Below are 14,990 nucleotides of genomic sequence, written 5' to 3'. Positions count from 1 at the left end.
TAGACTGATCCCAACTATGTATTCCATAATTTAGGTAGTTGCATGTAGTTCGGTTTTTATCTCCCATGGTCCTTAATGTCTGGGCAGTTCTGTGCCCTAAGTATGCATCGTGCATCATGCTTAGCTAGTGCAAACTGAGATGGTTGTCATGCGTGGTACTGTCATCAGGAAGAAATGAATGTACTGCAAACAATGCAACACAACATCCTGAATGTACCAAGTTCAATGCATAATAGCACAACTGAATGTACCAAGTTCAATGCATATAAGCAGCGAACCAGCACTTGTGTCTGAGCAATATTACAAAGGAAAGTTGTATGTTTCAAGGTTCCACACAGACAGAAGAAATACATGTCCAAGATAATTATTACAATCCAAATAAGACATAACCGATGATTAAAAAAACCACACGTCCGCATGCACTGCAACCAAGCTAAGAATGGTTTTGTAGGAGCTTCCACCGCACCAATATGTCTTCCTGGCGCTTCCTATAGTACTCGCGTAGGGGGCCGGTAACACTGTCCAAGTCAACCTTCATAATACGTTCGTCTTGGTCATTGACTCGGACCGTGGCTTGGAGTCGCATCACCTCGAGCTGTTCCTTCTTAAGCTCGACCATCACCTTCTTCGTTTCACTGAGGTCCTGCGGTTGTCGTTCATACACACCTCCGGAAACGGTGGGAAGTGACGAGGTGGACGGTGACTTGCACGCACAGGAAGCTTTCGCTTGGTCACGGCCAATAGGACGGGGAAGGTCCGTTGACGCGTTCGAAGCCGCATCATTTGGGACGTCGTTGCCCGCAGCTTGGCTGCACTGGGCGTCCACAACATCCTAGACCTTCTGCGCCTTTACCGATTCGTGTGCGTGCCACTTAGGGTGGTCGGCCAGCAGCACCCAACAGTGGGTGTACGCGAATGGTTTGCCCTCAAGTGCTTTATATGCGGTGCAGGCTCGAGCCATCTGGAAAAAACATAGAAGTCAGTCGGGTATGCTTGCAAATCAAGGGACAATACCATTGCAAAACGTTGCCGCAATTATTGTTACCTTGTCACGTTCATTGGTGCCACTCGGATTCAACTGCTCTACCTTCCTGTAATGCACCGTAAATTTCGTCACAGCATCAATGATCAACTTCATATGATTTATCAGCGCTTTGTCGGTCCTAGGCATCATGCTTTCCTTTTTATTTGTGTTGAAGTACTTTGCGATACAGCCCCAATAGGTCTCTTTCGACTGATCTGTGCCCACAACCGGATCTTGGCTCACATTAAGCCATGCCGACACCAACAACTCATCTTCCTTGTCAGTCCACTTGGTTCTATCAGTTTTCGCGTCCACCTTCTTCTTCTTCTTCGAGGTAACCTTCTTCCTACCCTTCTCATCGCTTCCAAGACTGAACTGCCCTATATCCGAATGTCCTCCAGGATTCGTAGCCTGTGAGAACTACGAGAAGTCTGCTTCGGGAACGTCAGAGGACCCCCCTGGGTACCCATCTCCGGACCCCCCCCCCCCAAGTCATACGGTCGAAACCGTCCTGAAGGATACTCTCGTAAAAAGGATCCATACCGCCCCTTCAAATAAGTTAAGGTACATAATTTATGACAAAGCAAACACTGAATATGGCCACAATCTTATAAGTAAGTGGAAGCATAGGCGCAGAAGCAATGCATCAGGACTAAAGGTACTCAACCGAAGGTACTACCCCACTGATACTGAACTACCACATTGCACAACACATGCTTTATGAACCATTTTCCACAAATAGCTGTAACCTAACAATCAGAAAACATTGTCCTACACTATAACCCTCGCAAAAGGTTCCTCCTAGCAAGTCATACCAGAATATAGGAACCAAGACTCTCAAACCCATGGCCCTTGGGTAACAACACCACCAACCAACATCTAGAACCTAATGAAACAAGAGTATAGGCATACCATGCCCTTTGAAACCTTATGTATGTGCAGTCGGCACATACATACCTATCTGCACTGCCCCATTGCAACCCTCCTTAAGCATCAATCAAACACGCATGGCATGCCCTCACAAACAAAATATAGTTCTATTCAGGACCATTAACCATTTATCTCAAACACCTGAAACATACAATGAAATACATTGGCCAATGTACTGTAAACAAACCCCCCCCCCCCACTGCTTCGGCAACCTATGCATACAAGAGTCTATTCATACCATTTTGCACCAAATGGGGACAACAATCTTCCAAAGCAGTTGAATTATTGTGCACAAACAGAAATGGCCAGACAGGACCTCCATCATTGAAATGGCCACACAGGACACCACCAATCATACATGATTCCAATTCAGTTCATTACACAGCTTAAGCAGACAACAAAGCTAATTTCAAAGGTACCAAAGGAACTCATAGCAGCAGACGCATATCGCACAAATGGAGGACACCACCCTCGTACCTTTCAAACCTAACGTGCCACTAGATTAGAGGCGCCACGATCTATCGGACTCAACGGACCCGCCATCCTCAGTACTGGAACAAAGCACCTCATGCGTGCTCCATTCCGAATGCTCCATGTCATTGCCGTCGTTGTTCAAGGATAGCCATGGGTCTTCTTCCTCCCCCACACTACTTCTGTCCACCTCGTCAGTAGGCACGGACAGAGAGGACCGGCGCAGCGCATCCTCCACCTGGAAGACGAGCTGACCCAAATCGCCAACAATGGCATCCACTTCTAGCAGCGTCATGTTCAGGTCGATGGCCGCTGGTGTGTTCTCTGGGCTCAAGTTGTCGTTCGCTAACTTCTTCAAAGCGTCGGCCGCCTCCTGGACATGGTCTTGCATCATGGAGACTAGTGCCGCCAGAGCTGCCGCATCCATCTACATCATGCACCACGGGAATCCCATGAGCCCGATGAGAACCCATTCCCGCTGGAAACGCAAGGTCACCTGGGGCCGTACCCCGTGCACTCTCCCACAAGTCCTCAGCCATAGGCCGCTGCACAGAACCCATCACCCCCTGTGACGCCGCCATCACCGCACCCCTTCCCCGCTACCCCATCGCCCCTTCCCCCAAGTCGGACGGCAAATCAATGGTGACTACACCGCTGTCAATCGACCGACGTCGCCGCCTCCCGACCCCTGCGCCGGTCCCCAGAGGCCCCGGACCATCCGTCCCCGGAGGAGAAACCGAGGACCCTTGTGACCTAATCGACGTCGTACCCTATCCATTCACCACATCCATTCTTCGAACCTCCCCAACCCCGGATCCAAAGCAAGCATAGGGCAAATCGGTCGTACCTTCCGTCGATTCCACTCTTCGCCGCTTGGCCGCCTCTTGCGACGTCGACGCTGCCCTCCCCGCGCGGTCGAACTGGCCACCTGCCCCGACTCCAACGCGCGCCCACCCTTGCGCCGCCGTCATCCCTGCTCGCGCCGCCTCCGCTTCTCCTCTCCGCGTCTTCCGCACCAGCGCGCGACGCCAACTGCCCGAGCCTTCCCCACTCTCCTTCTGCGCGAAGGGAACGGAGAGAGGTTCCCACGGCCGAGGGAACCTCTCTCCTTTCCCATCCCACGCCGCGCCGGGAAGGGATGCCGTTGGGCATCGTCTCCCGTTCCCGTCTCGGGCGTTTTCCCATCGCGAAGGGAATGAGCCCCGGGACGGGAACCCGTTGGGTTCGGTCTAAGGGGGCAAAAGGTCCATCTATTTGTAGTCTCTAGAGTATGACTGATTGTATCGGATTCCATTTCCATTCCCATTCCCATTCATATGGGAAAATGTTTCTTAAAGGAAATTTCATAAACGAAAACGGGGTTGTGAAAATTTAATCTTAGCGAGTGAAGTGGTGCTTTTTTAATTGAAATATCATTTTTTTCAAGCAAGAAAAAACGACAAGTGGCTAGTGTTGTTGAGGTGAGCAGGAGGAGCATGTACACGTGGAAGGAAAAGGCAGGGAGAGGCAGGCGCAGGCACTTCACTTGGTGAGCAGAGGAGCATGACGACTGGAGCTCGAGCCGAGCTCCACAAGTCTCACTTCACTCCTCCTCCTCCTCCCCTTTCCTCCTCGCCGTCTCCTCCCCGGCGCCACCCTAGCATGGAAACCAATATCCAGCTGACCCCACCACCTCCCGCCTCCGCCATCGCCGTTGCAAGAGAGGCCAAGCGCGCGCGCAGGAGGAGCAGGTACCTCTCCGCTCCCTACACCGACACCGACACAGATGACGACGACGGCGTCCAGGAGGAGGAGGAGCCGCCGCCCAATGTCTGCGCCGCGGATGTGCTGTCGGCTCTCCACGCCGCCGCGCTCCCGGACCTGGACTCCACCGGCCCCAGCGCTGCCCAGGTCGATGCGCCGGCCCTCCGTTTCCTCGCCCTGTACAGGAGGAGGGTCTCCACCTCCTTCGCCAATCCTCCTTCCGATTCCGCCGGCTCGCGCAACCTCAGTGCAGGCCCTGCCATACCCATGGCTCATGGATCCCCAGCCCCAGGGTCAGCGCTAGCCAAGAAGAGGAAGAATCCCCAAGCTGCTGCTGCTACCAAGCAACAAGATGACGCAATGGAGAATGCTGCAGCACTTGAAGAAGCTGCACACAAGATGAAGATGGCATCGCAAGCAGATTTCTTTATCAATGCGGCAAATGGTGAGAGGAGGAAGAAGAAGAAGATGAAGGAGGAGGAGCAAGCGCAGCATTTCAGGAATCCGGTGGCACTTGTCCTGGACTTTGCAGAGGGCACTCCTCTGCCTTCCAAAGACGAGCTTCTCTCCACATTCCGCAGGTTTGGCTTGGTCATCCACTCCGACTCCGAGCCTGCCATCGCCAGAGGCGAGCGCAGCGCCAGCGCGCGTGTCGTGTTTGCCACCAGGGCTGAAGCAGAGGCTGCCTACAGGTGCGCCAAGACTCTTTTTCTAGGCGCAGCACGCCTCCAGGATCTCCCTCCGATCACGCTCAATGTCCCAAAGCTCCCGCTCACGGACATTAGGAAGAACCTTGAGATGATGATCTCGTCCGCATCGTTTAAGGCGGCCAACTCACCTGAAGAAGCAAAGCCGGCCATGGGTAATCTTGTGGCAGAAATGCAAGGTCTTCTGGCCAAGGTTGACAAGATGCTCAAGGGTGCTTCTTCCACTGCTCATCACCATTAAGCTCTGTAGTCTTGTATGGATGGTTATCATCTCTGTTTGACCCTTTGCTAGTTGATGATGGCTTCTGGTACTCATCAGCTTGCTGCAGCTGTTGATTTTCAGTCTTTTGTAGCGTGGATCCTCCAGCCCATGCCAGCAGCTGCAATCCTTCCTAGTTTCCTAGTTTCTCATCTAGATCTAGTCAGTCATGTAATTGCAGACCTCTATTTGTAATGGTAGTACAAAATTAGGCTATGCAGTATCCTTCCTTATGCCTTACCTTGTTCTCAAGTAATGTGCTTCTGTAGCTGATTAGGCCTGCAACTGCAAACCTAGGATGGATGTTCCATCTTCGATCTGGGACAACAATAGCAATTGCAATCCTATTACTAGTTGTAACATCTTGCAGCCAGAAGAAAAAACTTTTAGCAGACTGCTGGTAATTTTATGAACAAGCAATTGGATCCTTCAGTCCAATTTCCACTGAAATACCCTTCCTGCAGACAGTCATGCGGCTTATGCACAACAGAGGAAGTCCCTGCTCCAGAGCAGCAACCGATGATGCGTGCACAACAGAAATGCCAGATTGAATGCTGCGGGCAGACCCAGAATACAATCTGCTGGAGAACACCTAAACAAACGAGCATCTCCATTTTGCTCAAGACCTAAAGACAACACAATTCACAAGCAGATTCTGTAAGCACCTAAATGCACAGCCATACAAAATTAGAAATCTTCTTGATATGTTTTCGAGTGTACACAGTAGCATTAATCTAAATATACAACACGTATCAACAATTAATTGCAACTTATTGCATTATGGGTATCCATCTTTTGCTGCTCTGCCGCTGTTGTGATACAGATATTATTCAGAAAACGTATCCCGGATGTACCAGAATCTCTAAGCCTGGGTTGCTTCTCGGTTCTTGGTTGGTCTTGATTTTACTTAGATGGCTTCTGGGTGTTCTTCGATCTCGCTACGCCCAGCATCACTTTCAGTGCCACCATTAACTGGCACATCAGCGTCAACAGCAGACGCACTTGGTGCACCATTCACCTGCATCTCACCAGCTGCCTCAGCTCCTTCGCTGGAGGGTTGCTTTTGAAGGGTCTTTGGTTGACGAATGGCGGCTGCTGCTTCGGGCATCACAACACCTGGAGGCTGAGGGGGCACCCAGCGCCGCTGAGGCGGCGGCCTTTCCTCAACCCCAGTGTTGTAGGCCAGAGGCCTAGGCACATCTGCTTGAAAATCAGGGCCCTTCCCATTCTGGTGGTATGGAGGAGCATAGTTGTCCTGGGCTTCAGAGTGTGATCCATCATCACTCAACTGGGAGTTGGACCCATAACCAGGCCTCTGCTGTGAATATTGCTGCATCTCCCATGGCTTTTTTTATAAGAAAAACAAAAACAAAATGAAAGTTAGTTTAAACTCAAAGAAATCATTATGGCAGTAAAAGCAACAGACAAGGGGGCACCCTCTCACCTTACTCCCAGAAGACCTATCTCGTTGTGCAGTAGACATCGTCTGTTCAAAGCACAAAAATACAATCAGGGTGGTGGTTCAAGTTATAATAGGACACATGCTTCCCTTCAAATATAATGCTACCAGGGCAATTTTTCCCAAAAAAAAAAAAAATACAGAAGCAAGAATTAACATATGGCTGATTTGCAAACAGCTCCCTTCAGGCTACACAACCATTTCTAGCTGATTTGCAAAATGTGGTATTTTCACGAGTTGATCAACCCAGATGTGAAAAACATCCAGAAACTTCAAAGGTTGGCTGCCAGCCAGCACTAGCTGTCCAAGAAAGTTGGTTAAAGTGAATGTGCAACATCAGATTGTGCATCAACAAGTCAATCCAGCTAATTTGATAGATGTTATATGGATGCCAATTAGTATCTATTTGACTAGGTTATTTTTTTTTTCCACCCGGTGTGTGCCCGATGGGGATGAAACTCAGGTCTCATGGGTCGCAACCCTTTGTGTTAACCAGCTGAACCCATCGACGGTTGCAGAGTATGTCAATTATAAACTGATCAGCTCCTTACCTCAGCATAGGATCTTGAAAATGATCCAGATGTAGGTTCAGTAGGTGCTGGCACAAACGAAGACCTCCCTGCTCAAGCAAGCAAACAGTAGGTAACAAGAAACAAGGAAACACCAGGCTCAGTAAGGCAAAATAGAGATTCACAAAAGATACCAACCTGAGCCGAAGTCACTGTTTGGCACACCATACATGTTAGCTTGCTACAAGAGGGAAAGTGGTCAGAAATAGGACAATGATTCAAAGCATGAGCATATTTTTGGAACAGGAATAAGGGATGGACATTATAAATGCACACCTGAGATGTTCTCCATGAACTGTTAACTGGCCCTGGACATTGTGATCAAACAAACGGTAGTGTTGGTGAGATTCACATAGATATCAGAGTCAACAGATTCTCTTAGATATCAGAGTCAACAATTATATCAAAACCAGAAAGCTAACTTTTTCTAATCTAGGGCTTGCATGCAGATGATTTTACACAGCCCTGTCACGGCATAAGGTGGACCTCTTCAGATAATAGAGCTATTTGATGCAAAGAGAGAAACACTAAAGTATGAAATACCACATAAATCTTGTATACTGACCATTCCTTATAGCAGGAGGGACATGCTCTTCCAATGGCCGGTACTGAGAAAACCTATCCTCCCTGCTAATATTTATGGATTCCCTGCTATGATTTAGTGACTCGGTCAAGGATTTTAACTCCTTTGCTTGGGAATCTAGAGATTGTGTTAATGTCACAAGTATCTTCTTTTCTGCCAACAAGAACACAATAACATAAGAGTGAATTACATTACTGGCTGTAAAGAATAAACAAATCATGAACAAGTATCGTGAAACCTTCATCCTTTGAAACAAGCAGCTCCTGGTTTGTTTTAGCAATAGCAGAAACAGCCAATGCAGAAGCCTTTACAGCCTCTGCAGTTTCATCATCAATCTTGGCCTTAGGTTGCCTGCCTTCAGTTTCATCGCCTTCTGCTACGATGTTACGGATCCAGGACTTGAGCCTAGGAAGGAACAGTTTCTGCGCCGCACATGCAAATATACCTGTGTTACTAAGCTGAAAAGATTCATAACATGTAGAGAGGTCAGCAGTAATACCTTGATAAAGACAGCAGCACTAGCACCAAAACCAAGCAACAGCCCTGCAGCAAGGAATGCTTGGTACCAGCTGAATCTGGGTTGCGTAGGAAGAACGACAGGGCCAGATGCTGGTTGCACAGATTGCACTGGCGCGTAAGTTTGCACGCCAGCGGATTGACTCTGGTTGTTAGCTGTAAGCAAGCAAACAAAGACAAGGCATTCCCTGAGCTTGTTAATGAAATCAGCATGATCAGACAAGCAAGAAAACCTTATCTTTACAGGGAGGAATGGGAGCCGATTTAATTTACTTAATGCTTACCTTGCTGCTGTGAAGCAGCAGCAGCAGTAGCACTCGGTTGCGAATCCTGCAGCAGAAAGCAAGAAAGGGCAGGACATGAATGAAGCTGTTGGTGGTCTTAGCCATAGGGAGGGGAGGAGGAGTAGAAGAAGAAGAAGGTGATGGATCTTACAGGGACTCTTCGGAAGGCCTCGTCGATCTCTTGGGTGGTGAGGCCCTTCTTCTCGAGGAAGGATCGCCTGTAGACGACGGGGGAGCCCCTGACCTTTGGGTGGGAGAGGAACTTGACGGCGTTCTGGACGTACTCCTCCCTCATCGGCTGCGGCGGCGCCTCGAACACCAGCTCCTTGGCCCCGGCTCCATCGCCATCTGCTGCTGATGCTGCTGCTCCTGGTACAAAGATCCCATCCCATCCCACCAGCCATCAGGAGAAGGCGACGACCCCGTATGTTGTCAATAGGATCGAAGCAAGAGAGGATTTCAACTCAACTCAATTCAATTCAATTGCAAAGAAAGAAACTGAAGCGAAAAAAGGTAAGAGTTTTTGGAAGGACAAATCGAATTGAATCCGATCGGTAAAAGAATGATAGAATTGGAAGGGAGGCAGGTACCTGGGTTGGGGGATTGCCGCTGGCCGGGGCCGGGGCCGGAGCCGGAGGCCATGGCCTCACCTCTCACCAGAGTCTTTCTTCTCTACGCTTCTCTCCTCGCCGCAGTGTGATGCAGGGACGGGGCACGGGAGTCGTCGACGAGACGATCGATCGATCGATGATTAGGGAGACGCCCCGCCGCCGATTGAGATGAGGGCAGCACGACACAAGTTGGCGTTTGGGTGTGTATCCCCAACGTATTTATTCGCAACATTATCTTCTTTCTATACGCAACCAAAATTGTTGCCCCCACCAAATATCTTTTTCTGCTTAAATTCGTTTTTGACACAGCAAAAAATGTACAACTCCCAACAATATCCACCTTTTTATTTATCTAAAAAATAATAAACAATAGGATCTCCACCGTGAAAATACATCACCATGAACCCTATAACAAAAATCCAAAAATAGACAGCATACGGTATCATATTTACCAAAATAGATAACATGTTAACGTATTTGTAAATTTAGCATGTTTATTCGGCACATCGCGTACCGAAAAGTTGATTTCGACACGCGAGGCACCGAAAATTGTGGGCCCGACAGTTTTTGGCATCTGAGATGCTGAATATAGTGTTGGAGGGAAAATAAAACAGCGTGAGAATAACGGTCGAAGATCACCATCCAGGTCCCTCCAGAGTCTTGATCTCCGAACCCTCTGTTAAAAGCTCTATTTTCGATATCATCATATCATTTCACGGTACCCCTTTCACACCTACGAAGTCCTCCCTTGGCTTCGCCGGTTCGACCTCCTGAAGCTTTCCGAAACATGGCCTCCCGAAGCCTCGGTCCTCCGAAGCTTCAGCCTCCCTAAGTCATGGCCCTCCGGGGTCCCGCTTCCCAACGTTTTCATCTCCCTGTTCTATGCCTCCCGAGGCCCCCGCCTCGAGATGATCAGCCCACCTTCCCGAAGGCAGCGAGGTGAGTCAGCAGGCCCTGGGAAAATCTATCGAGAGGGGAGCATCGGTCGTGCTTTGCCTGCAAGGAAGTGACCATCATTAAAGGCCTAGGCTGAATAGACGCCACTCATGACACCCATGACAGTGAGGCGTCGGGCCGTAATTTGGCGACCGGCTCGCCCCTTCAGGGGGCAGGCACCACAATAATTACCACAGTGAATATTTATCTCCCGACAGGATAGAAGGTAGTCATCCGGGATAAGACTCAGTAATTTAGCTAGATCCCGGATATTTGTACATTATGATAACTTGTACGCCAAGCTACGTATGACCCTATAAATAGGAGGTCATGGTCCTGTGGGCAGGAGACGGACATAGAACACGCACCAGAGCGAACGCTGTGATACTCCCCCTAGATCGATCCATTTTTTCTACCATCAATATATTCGTAGTGTTCCTTACTCTTAAACTTCATCTTCAAGCTTGACTCTCCTCTTTAGAAGAAACTCTTGCCGTATTTACTGGGGCAAGACGAACTCTTGCTCCAATATACAACACTGTGCAACGTATTCAATACCTTAGGTGTCGAAAATAGCATGTATATAGTGAACAATGTTGTATTTAGCATATCGGGTGCCGAATACAGCCGCCCAATGCTGTGCCGCTCACGAAGAAAGAAGTTAGAATCGGTTGTACGTATTTGTTTATGTTTTTATTTAACTCTCGATTTTATTAATACAAAAGTAGTCAAAAAAAAATCTAAACATTTTTATGAGCAAACTAGAGTTTACTAGAAACTCATTTTAATTTATTTGATCAAAAAGTTCGAGCCAATATTTAATTAAATTATCCAAATAAGATCCAAAATTGTACAAATCCCAAAAATATCCACCTTTTTATTTATCTAAAAAATAATAAATAATAGGATCTCCACTGTGAAAATACATCACCATCCCTACAGCGAAAATCCAAAAATAGACAACAATGACATTGTATTTAACAAAATAGATAAATTTTTGACGTATTTACAAATTTAGCATGCGTATTCGGTACCTCATGTACCTAAAAGCTGATTTTGGCATGCAAGGCACCGAAAAACCAGGGGTCAGTAGTTTTCGATATATGAGGTGCCAAATACATATTGTGCAACGTATTTAGCACCTTAGGTACCGAAAACAACTTGTATTAGATGCCGAATATGATAAACAGGACCATATTCAGTATCTCAGGTGCCGAATACAGCCGTTCAAAGCTGTCACTCACGAAGAAAGAAGCAAGAACCTGTTGTACATGTTTGTTTATATTTTTTATTTAACTCTCAATTTTATTCAGAGTACAAACATAGTCTACATTTTTTAAACATTTTTATGAGTAAACTAGAGCTTACAAGCAACCTGTTTTAATTGGTTTGATCCAAAAGTTAAAGCCAATATTTAATTAAAATTCTCAAAAAAACCTACTTTTATAAATTCTAGTAATTTTTAGTGCCTCAAATAAATTCCTAAAAGTCTAGAAAAAATCACTAATATTCTTATCATGTGATGTACTAATTTATAAAAATATTTACAATACTATGTTATTTGGTAAAAGAGTGAGCTACATTTATATGTAATTTTATCATTTCACGTGGTATTATCCTTTTAATTAAATTTGAATAAAAAATTTAAAAATTCATATTGATGCATAGAACCAAAAAAAATCAACAATTTACTAATATTCTTATCATGTGATTTATGGCATATTAACAACTACTACTAAGATGGTAAAAAACAAACACTTAAGAAGCATATAGTCCATGAATTGCGAATATATATTTACATTCATCTTTTAAAAGTAGGTAGTGGTACGACAAATTTTAATATTTATTAATTAAATATAGCAAATAATATATCTGAAATTTAAACAAACAGATAAGGATCATGTATATGGGGATGCCATCTCTCATAGCAGAAAGAGAATAAAAAAAGAAATGAAGCACAAAGAACAACAAGAAAAGGCTTAATATTAATCTGAGAGGTTGCCCAACGTTTTGAGTTTGAATTAATTTGAGAACCAAGGTTTTATGATTGTTTGAATTTTTTATTCAAATTGAATTAAAAAGAGAATATCACATGAAATGATAAAAATGCATATAAATGGAGCATTACAAAGGCTTAATATTAATCTGAGAACCAAGATTTTGTGCATGTTTGAATTTTTTTATTCAAACTGAATTAAAAAGAGAATATCACATGAAATGATAAAATTGCATATAAATGGAGCATTACAAAGGAACTTATTTTTTCACCAAATAGCCTAGGGTTGAAAACATTTTTATAAATTAGTATATCACATGAGAAGATTATTAGTGAATTTTCTAGATTTTTGGGAATTTATTTGGGAAATTAAAAATTGCTTGAATTTATAAAAGTAGGCTTATTTGGAGAATTTTAATCAAATATTGGCACAAGATTTTTGGATCAAACCAATTAAAATAAGTTTATAGTGAGCTCTAGTTTACTCAAAAAGTTTAGAATTTTTGTATTCCTTTTGTACTCTAAATAAAATCGAGAATATAAAAATATAAACAAATACGTAAAACCGGTTCTAGCTTCTTTCTTCATGAGCTGCATAGCACTGTGCAACTATATTCGGCACGTTAGGTGCCGAATACGTCACTGTTTACCGTATTCACACCCAGGCTGTTTTTACCACCTGAGTGTGAGGAACTGTCCAAACAATATTTTAATTAATCATTAAGTCAATCATTTTCTTAATCATGACTTCAACGATTAATCAGAATACCGCTCCGGTAGTCCCGACATGTGTTTTGTGCCTAAAATCGGAACACATACTTTTCCAACATGAAACATCACAACAAAACTTAAGAAAGAGCGAGTAATTAACATTATATTACAAGTTTTTAAGCATGCATAAAGTTATTATAGATTATGACAAAAGAGAGATAGATGGAGACTAAAAACTGCTCAACTCCTAACCAACAAAAGAAACTTCGCAGCGAAAGACTAAAAACTATACAACAAAAGAAGGATGAAGCCATATACCCTTAGACTCCATAAAAAAATACGACCTCTGAGAGTAAGATACACTACTCATTCCCGCTACTCGCATCGAAGGGCGTGAAGTAACCAAAGATCAACTCCTCCTCGGCAGTAACACCTGAAAAGCAACGTGAGTACGAAGGTACTCGCAAGACTTACTCTATAATGAGCACCCATAAATAGCCTGTCGGAGGATGAACTCCTGTCGCAGGGATCCCGAGAGACCCCTTTTTAGAGATTCGGCCGGGGGGATGATCCTGAACGAGTTCGTCGGAGAAATAAATGGAAGTGGAAATAAATGCAACGGCCGGTGGTGGGGGATGATCGACCTAGTGCAAAGAGAAATAAATGCACCGGAGTTTAGACAGGTTCGAGCCGCACGGGGGCGTAATACGCTACCCCTGTGTGGATGCAATATCCTTCCTCGAAGGGAATCCCTCAAGGATATATTTGGTTACAAGGGTATATTGTCTAACAGAGAGCTTGAGGCTCACTTGCTCTAGCTCTACTCGAGCTTGCTTGCGGTGTTCTTCTCCTTTCGTCTTACTCAAGGATCGATGTCAAGGATAGCTTTTTGAGCGCTTCAGGGGCGACAGCTTGATCTTCCTGTGTTGTCCATCCCTTCCTTTTATACACTCACCGACCACGACTTACCCCAAATGGGAAAGAGGGGGCGCAAGTTCTAAGACGCCACGACTGAGAAAGGCGTCATCATTCCCTCTGGGCGAAGTGACCCGGCGCGCCCACCCTGTCTTGTTATTCTGCCAGGGCAGGGTGGCAGGCGGAATGCTTTGATCCTGACAACGTTATCCCGAGATACCCCGGATGATACGGGACGGGACCCGTGCAATTAATGGACCCACGCCCCTCTGCCAAAGCATGGCAGGGACTAACACTGCGGCGTGGGTAGTTGGGAATGTCAGGATGTCAGGCCGCGCATGCCCATTAAATACGGCTTCGGACCTTTGACTGGTTGACACCTCGCCGATGGGTCCTTCTGGGTTGTCGGGGCATCGGGTGTTCTCGCGCGAACCTTCGGAGAACCGAGTGCTCGGGGGCTGCCACGTGCAGCCCCGAGCACTCTCTCCCGAGCACTTCTATAGAACCTTCGGGGAACCGAGTGCTCGGGGGCTGCCACGTGCAGCCCCGAGCACTCTCTCCTGAGCACTTGGCTGTTCGGCCCATCGGGGGACCATGGTACTCGGGGGCAAGCGGGCACATCCCCGGGTACTTTCTTCCCTGTACTTGGACTCTGCGGGTCATCGGGGAACTGGGGTGCTCGGGGACCAGAGGCTGTGGCCCTGTGGCCCCGAGCACCTTCTCCCGGAACTTAGATTTTCTTCATCCTGCAGGAGGGACCTTGCGGGATGGTGACACGTGGCGGACGGCCGGCCTGGTCTCGGGACTCAGGGACCCCCGGTTCTTGATACACCGACAGTAGCCCCCGGGCCCATTGGTAGGTGATGACACAGAGACTGCGGTTGGGCCCTTCATCGCGGTCGAGGCTGAGGCTGGCGTGGACGCCACATGGCAAGCTTTCGAAAGGTGACCTTTTTAGACCCGGGCTTCGGGTACGACCCAGCGGGGAGACGAGTAGACGCGTGTCCACACAACTCTCGAAGGGCACGACGACCGTACGGGCGGCACGCGCGGCCACCGCGCAGATTGAGGAAAATACGCCTGGCAGCCGCTGACGCTGCATGATCGGCGGGAGATTCGCCTGGCGGTTGCGCCGATCGAGGGGGCGTTTCACCGAGCGAACCGTTGGGCGGCAATATTTGAACTTTGAGATATAAAAGGGGGAGGGGATCGGTCCGTCCCCCTCTTTACGCCTTCTTGCACTCTTGCTCTTGCCTCCTCCGTGCTCCGAAGCCCT

General features: G+C 46.9%; 2 protein-coding genes across 3 annotated transcripts; one reads left to right on the top strand and one right to left on the bottom strand.

Annotated features, from left to right (window-relative positions):
* The first annotated feature begins 3,823 nt into the window (after nt 1-3,823).
* On the top strand, nt 3,824-5,516 carry LOC133928227 (uncharacterized). The gene has a single exon (XM_062374455.1). The coding sequence runs from the start codon at nt 3,968-3,970 to the stop codon at nt 5,114-5,116; it is 1,149 nt and encodes a 382-aa protein (XP_062230439.1). The 5' UTR covers nt 3,824-3,967; the 3' UTR covers nt 5,117-5,516.
* A 298-nt stretch (nt 5,517-5,814) lies between these two features.
* Nucleotides 5,815-9,363, bottom strand: LOC133928225 (peroxisomal membrane protein PEX14-like). Of its 2 annotated transcripts, none has more exons than XM_062374453.1 (11): nt 9,136-9,363; nt 8,697-8,908; nt 8,546-8,591; nt 8,245-8,417; nt 7,984-8,167; nt 7,728-7,898; nt 7,439-7,470; nt 7,301-7,343; nt 7,145-7,212; nt 6,579-6,620; nt 5,815-6,479 (listed from the first exon to the last, which is right to left on the bottom strand). In XM_062374453.1, exons 1-11 carry the CDS (start codon nt 9,185-9,187, stop codon nt 6,042-6,044), a joined length of 1,461 nt encoding a protein of 486 aa, XP_062230437.1. In that variant the 5' UTR covers nt 9,188-9,363; the 3' UTR covers nt 5,815-6,041. The 2 variants fall into 2 exon arrangements, with proteins under 2 accessions (XP_062230437.1, XP_062230436.1); XM_062374452.1 differs by having other exon boundaries at nt 8,697-8,914; nt 9,136-9,362.
* Between the last annotated feature and the right edge of the window lie 5,627 nt (nt 9,364-14,990).

This window comes from Phragmites australis, chromosome 9 (assembly GCF_958298935.1).
Source record: "Phragmites australis chromosome 9, lpPhrAust1.1, whole genome shotgun sequence".
In the NCBI taxonomy this organism is placed as follows: Eukaryota; Viridiplantae; Streptophyta; class Magnoliopsida; order Poales; family Poaceae; genus Phragmites; species Phragmites australis.
This window is presented reverse-complemented; position numbering and strand designations above follow the sequence as displayed.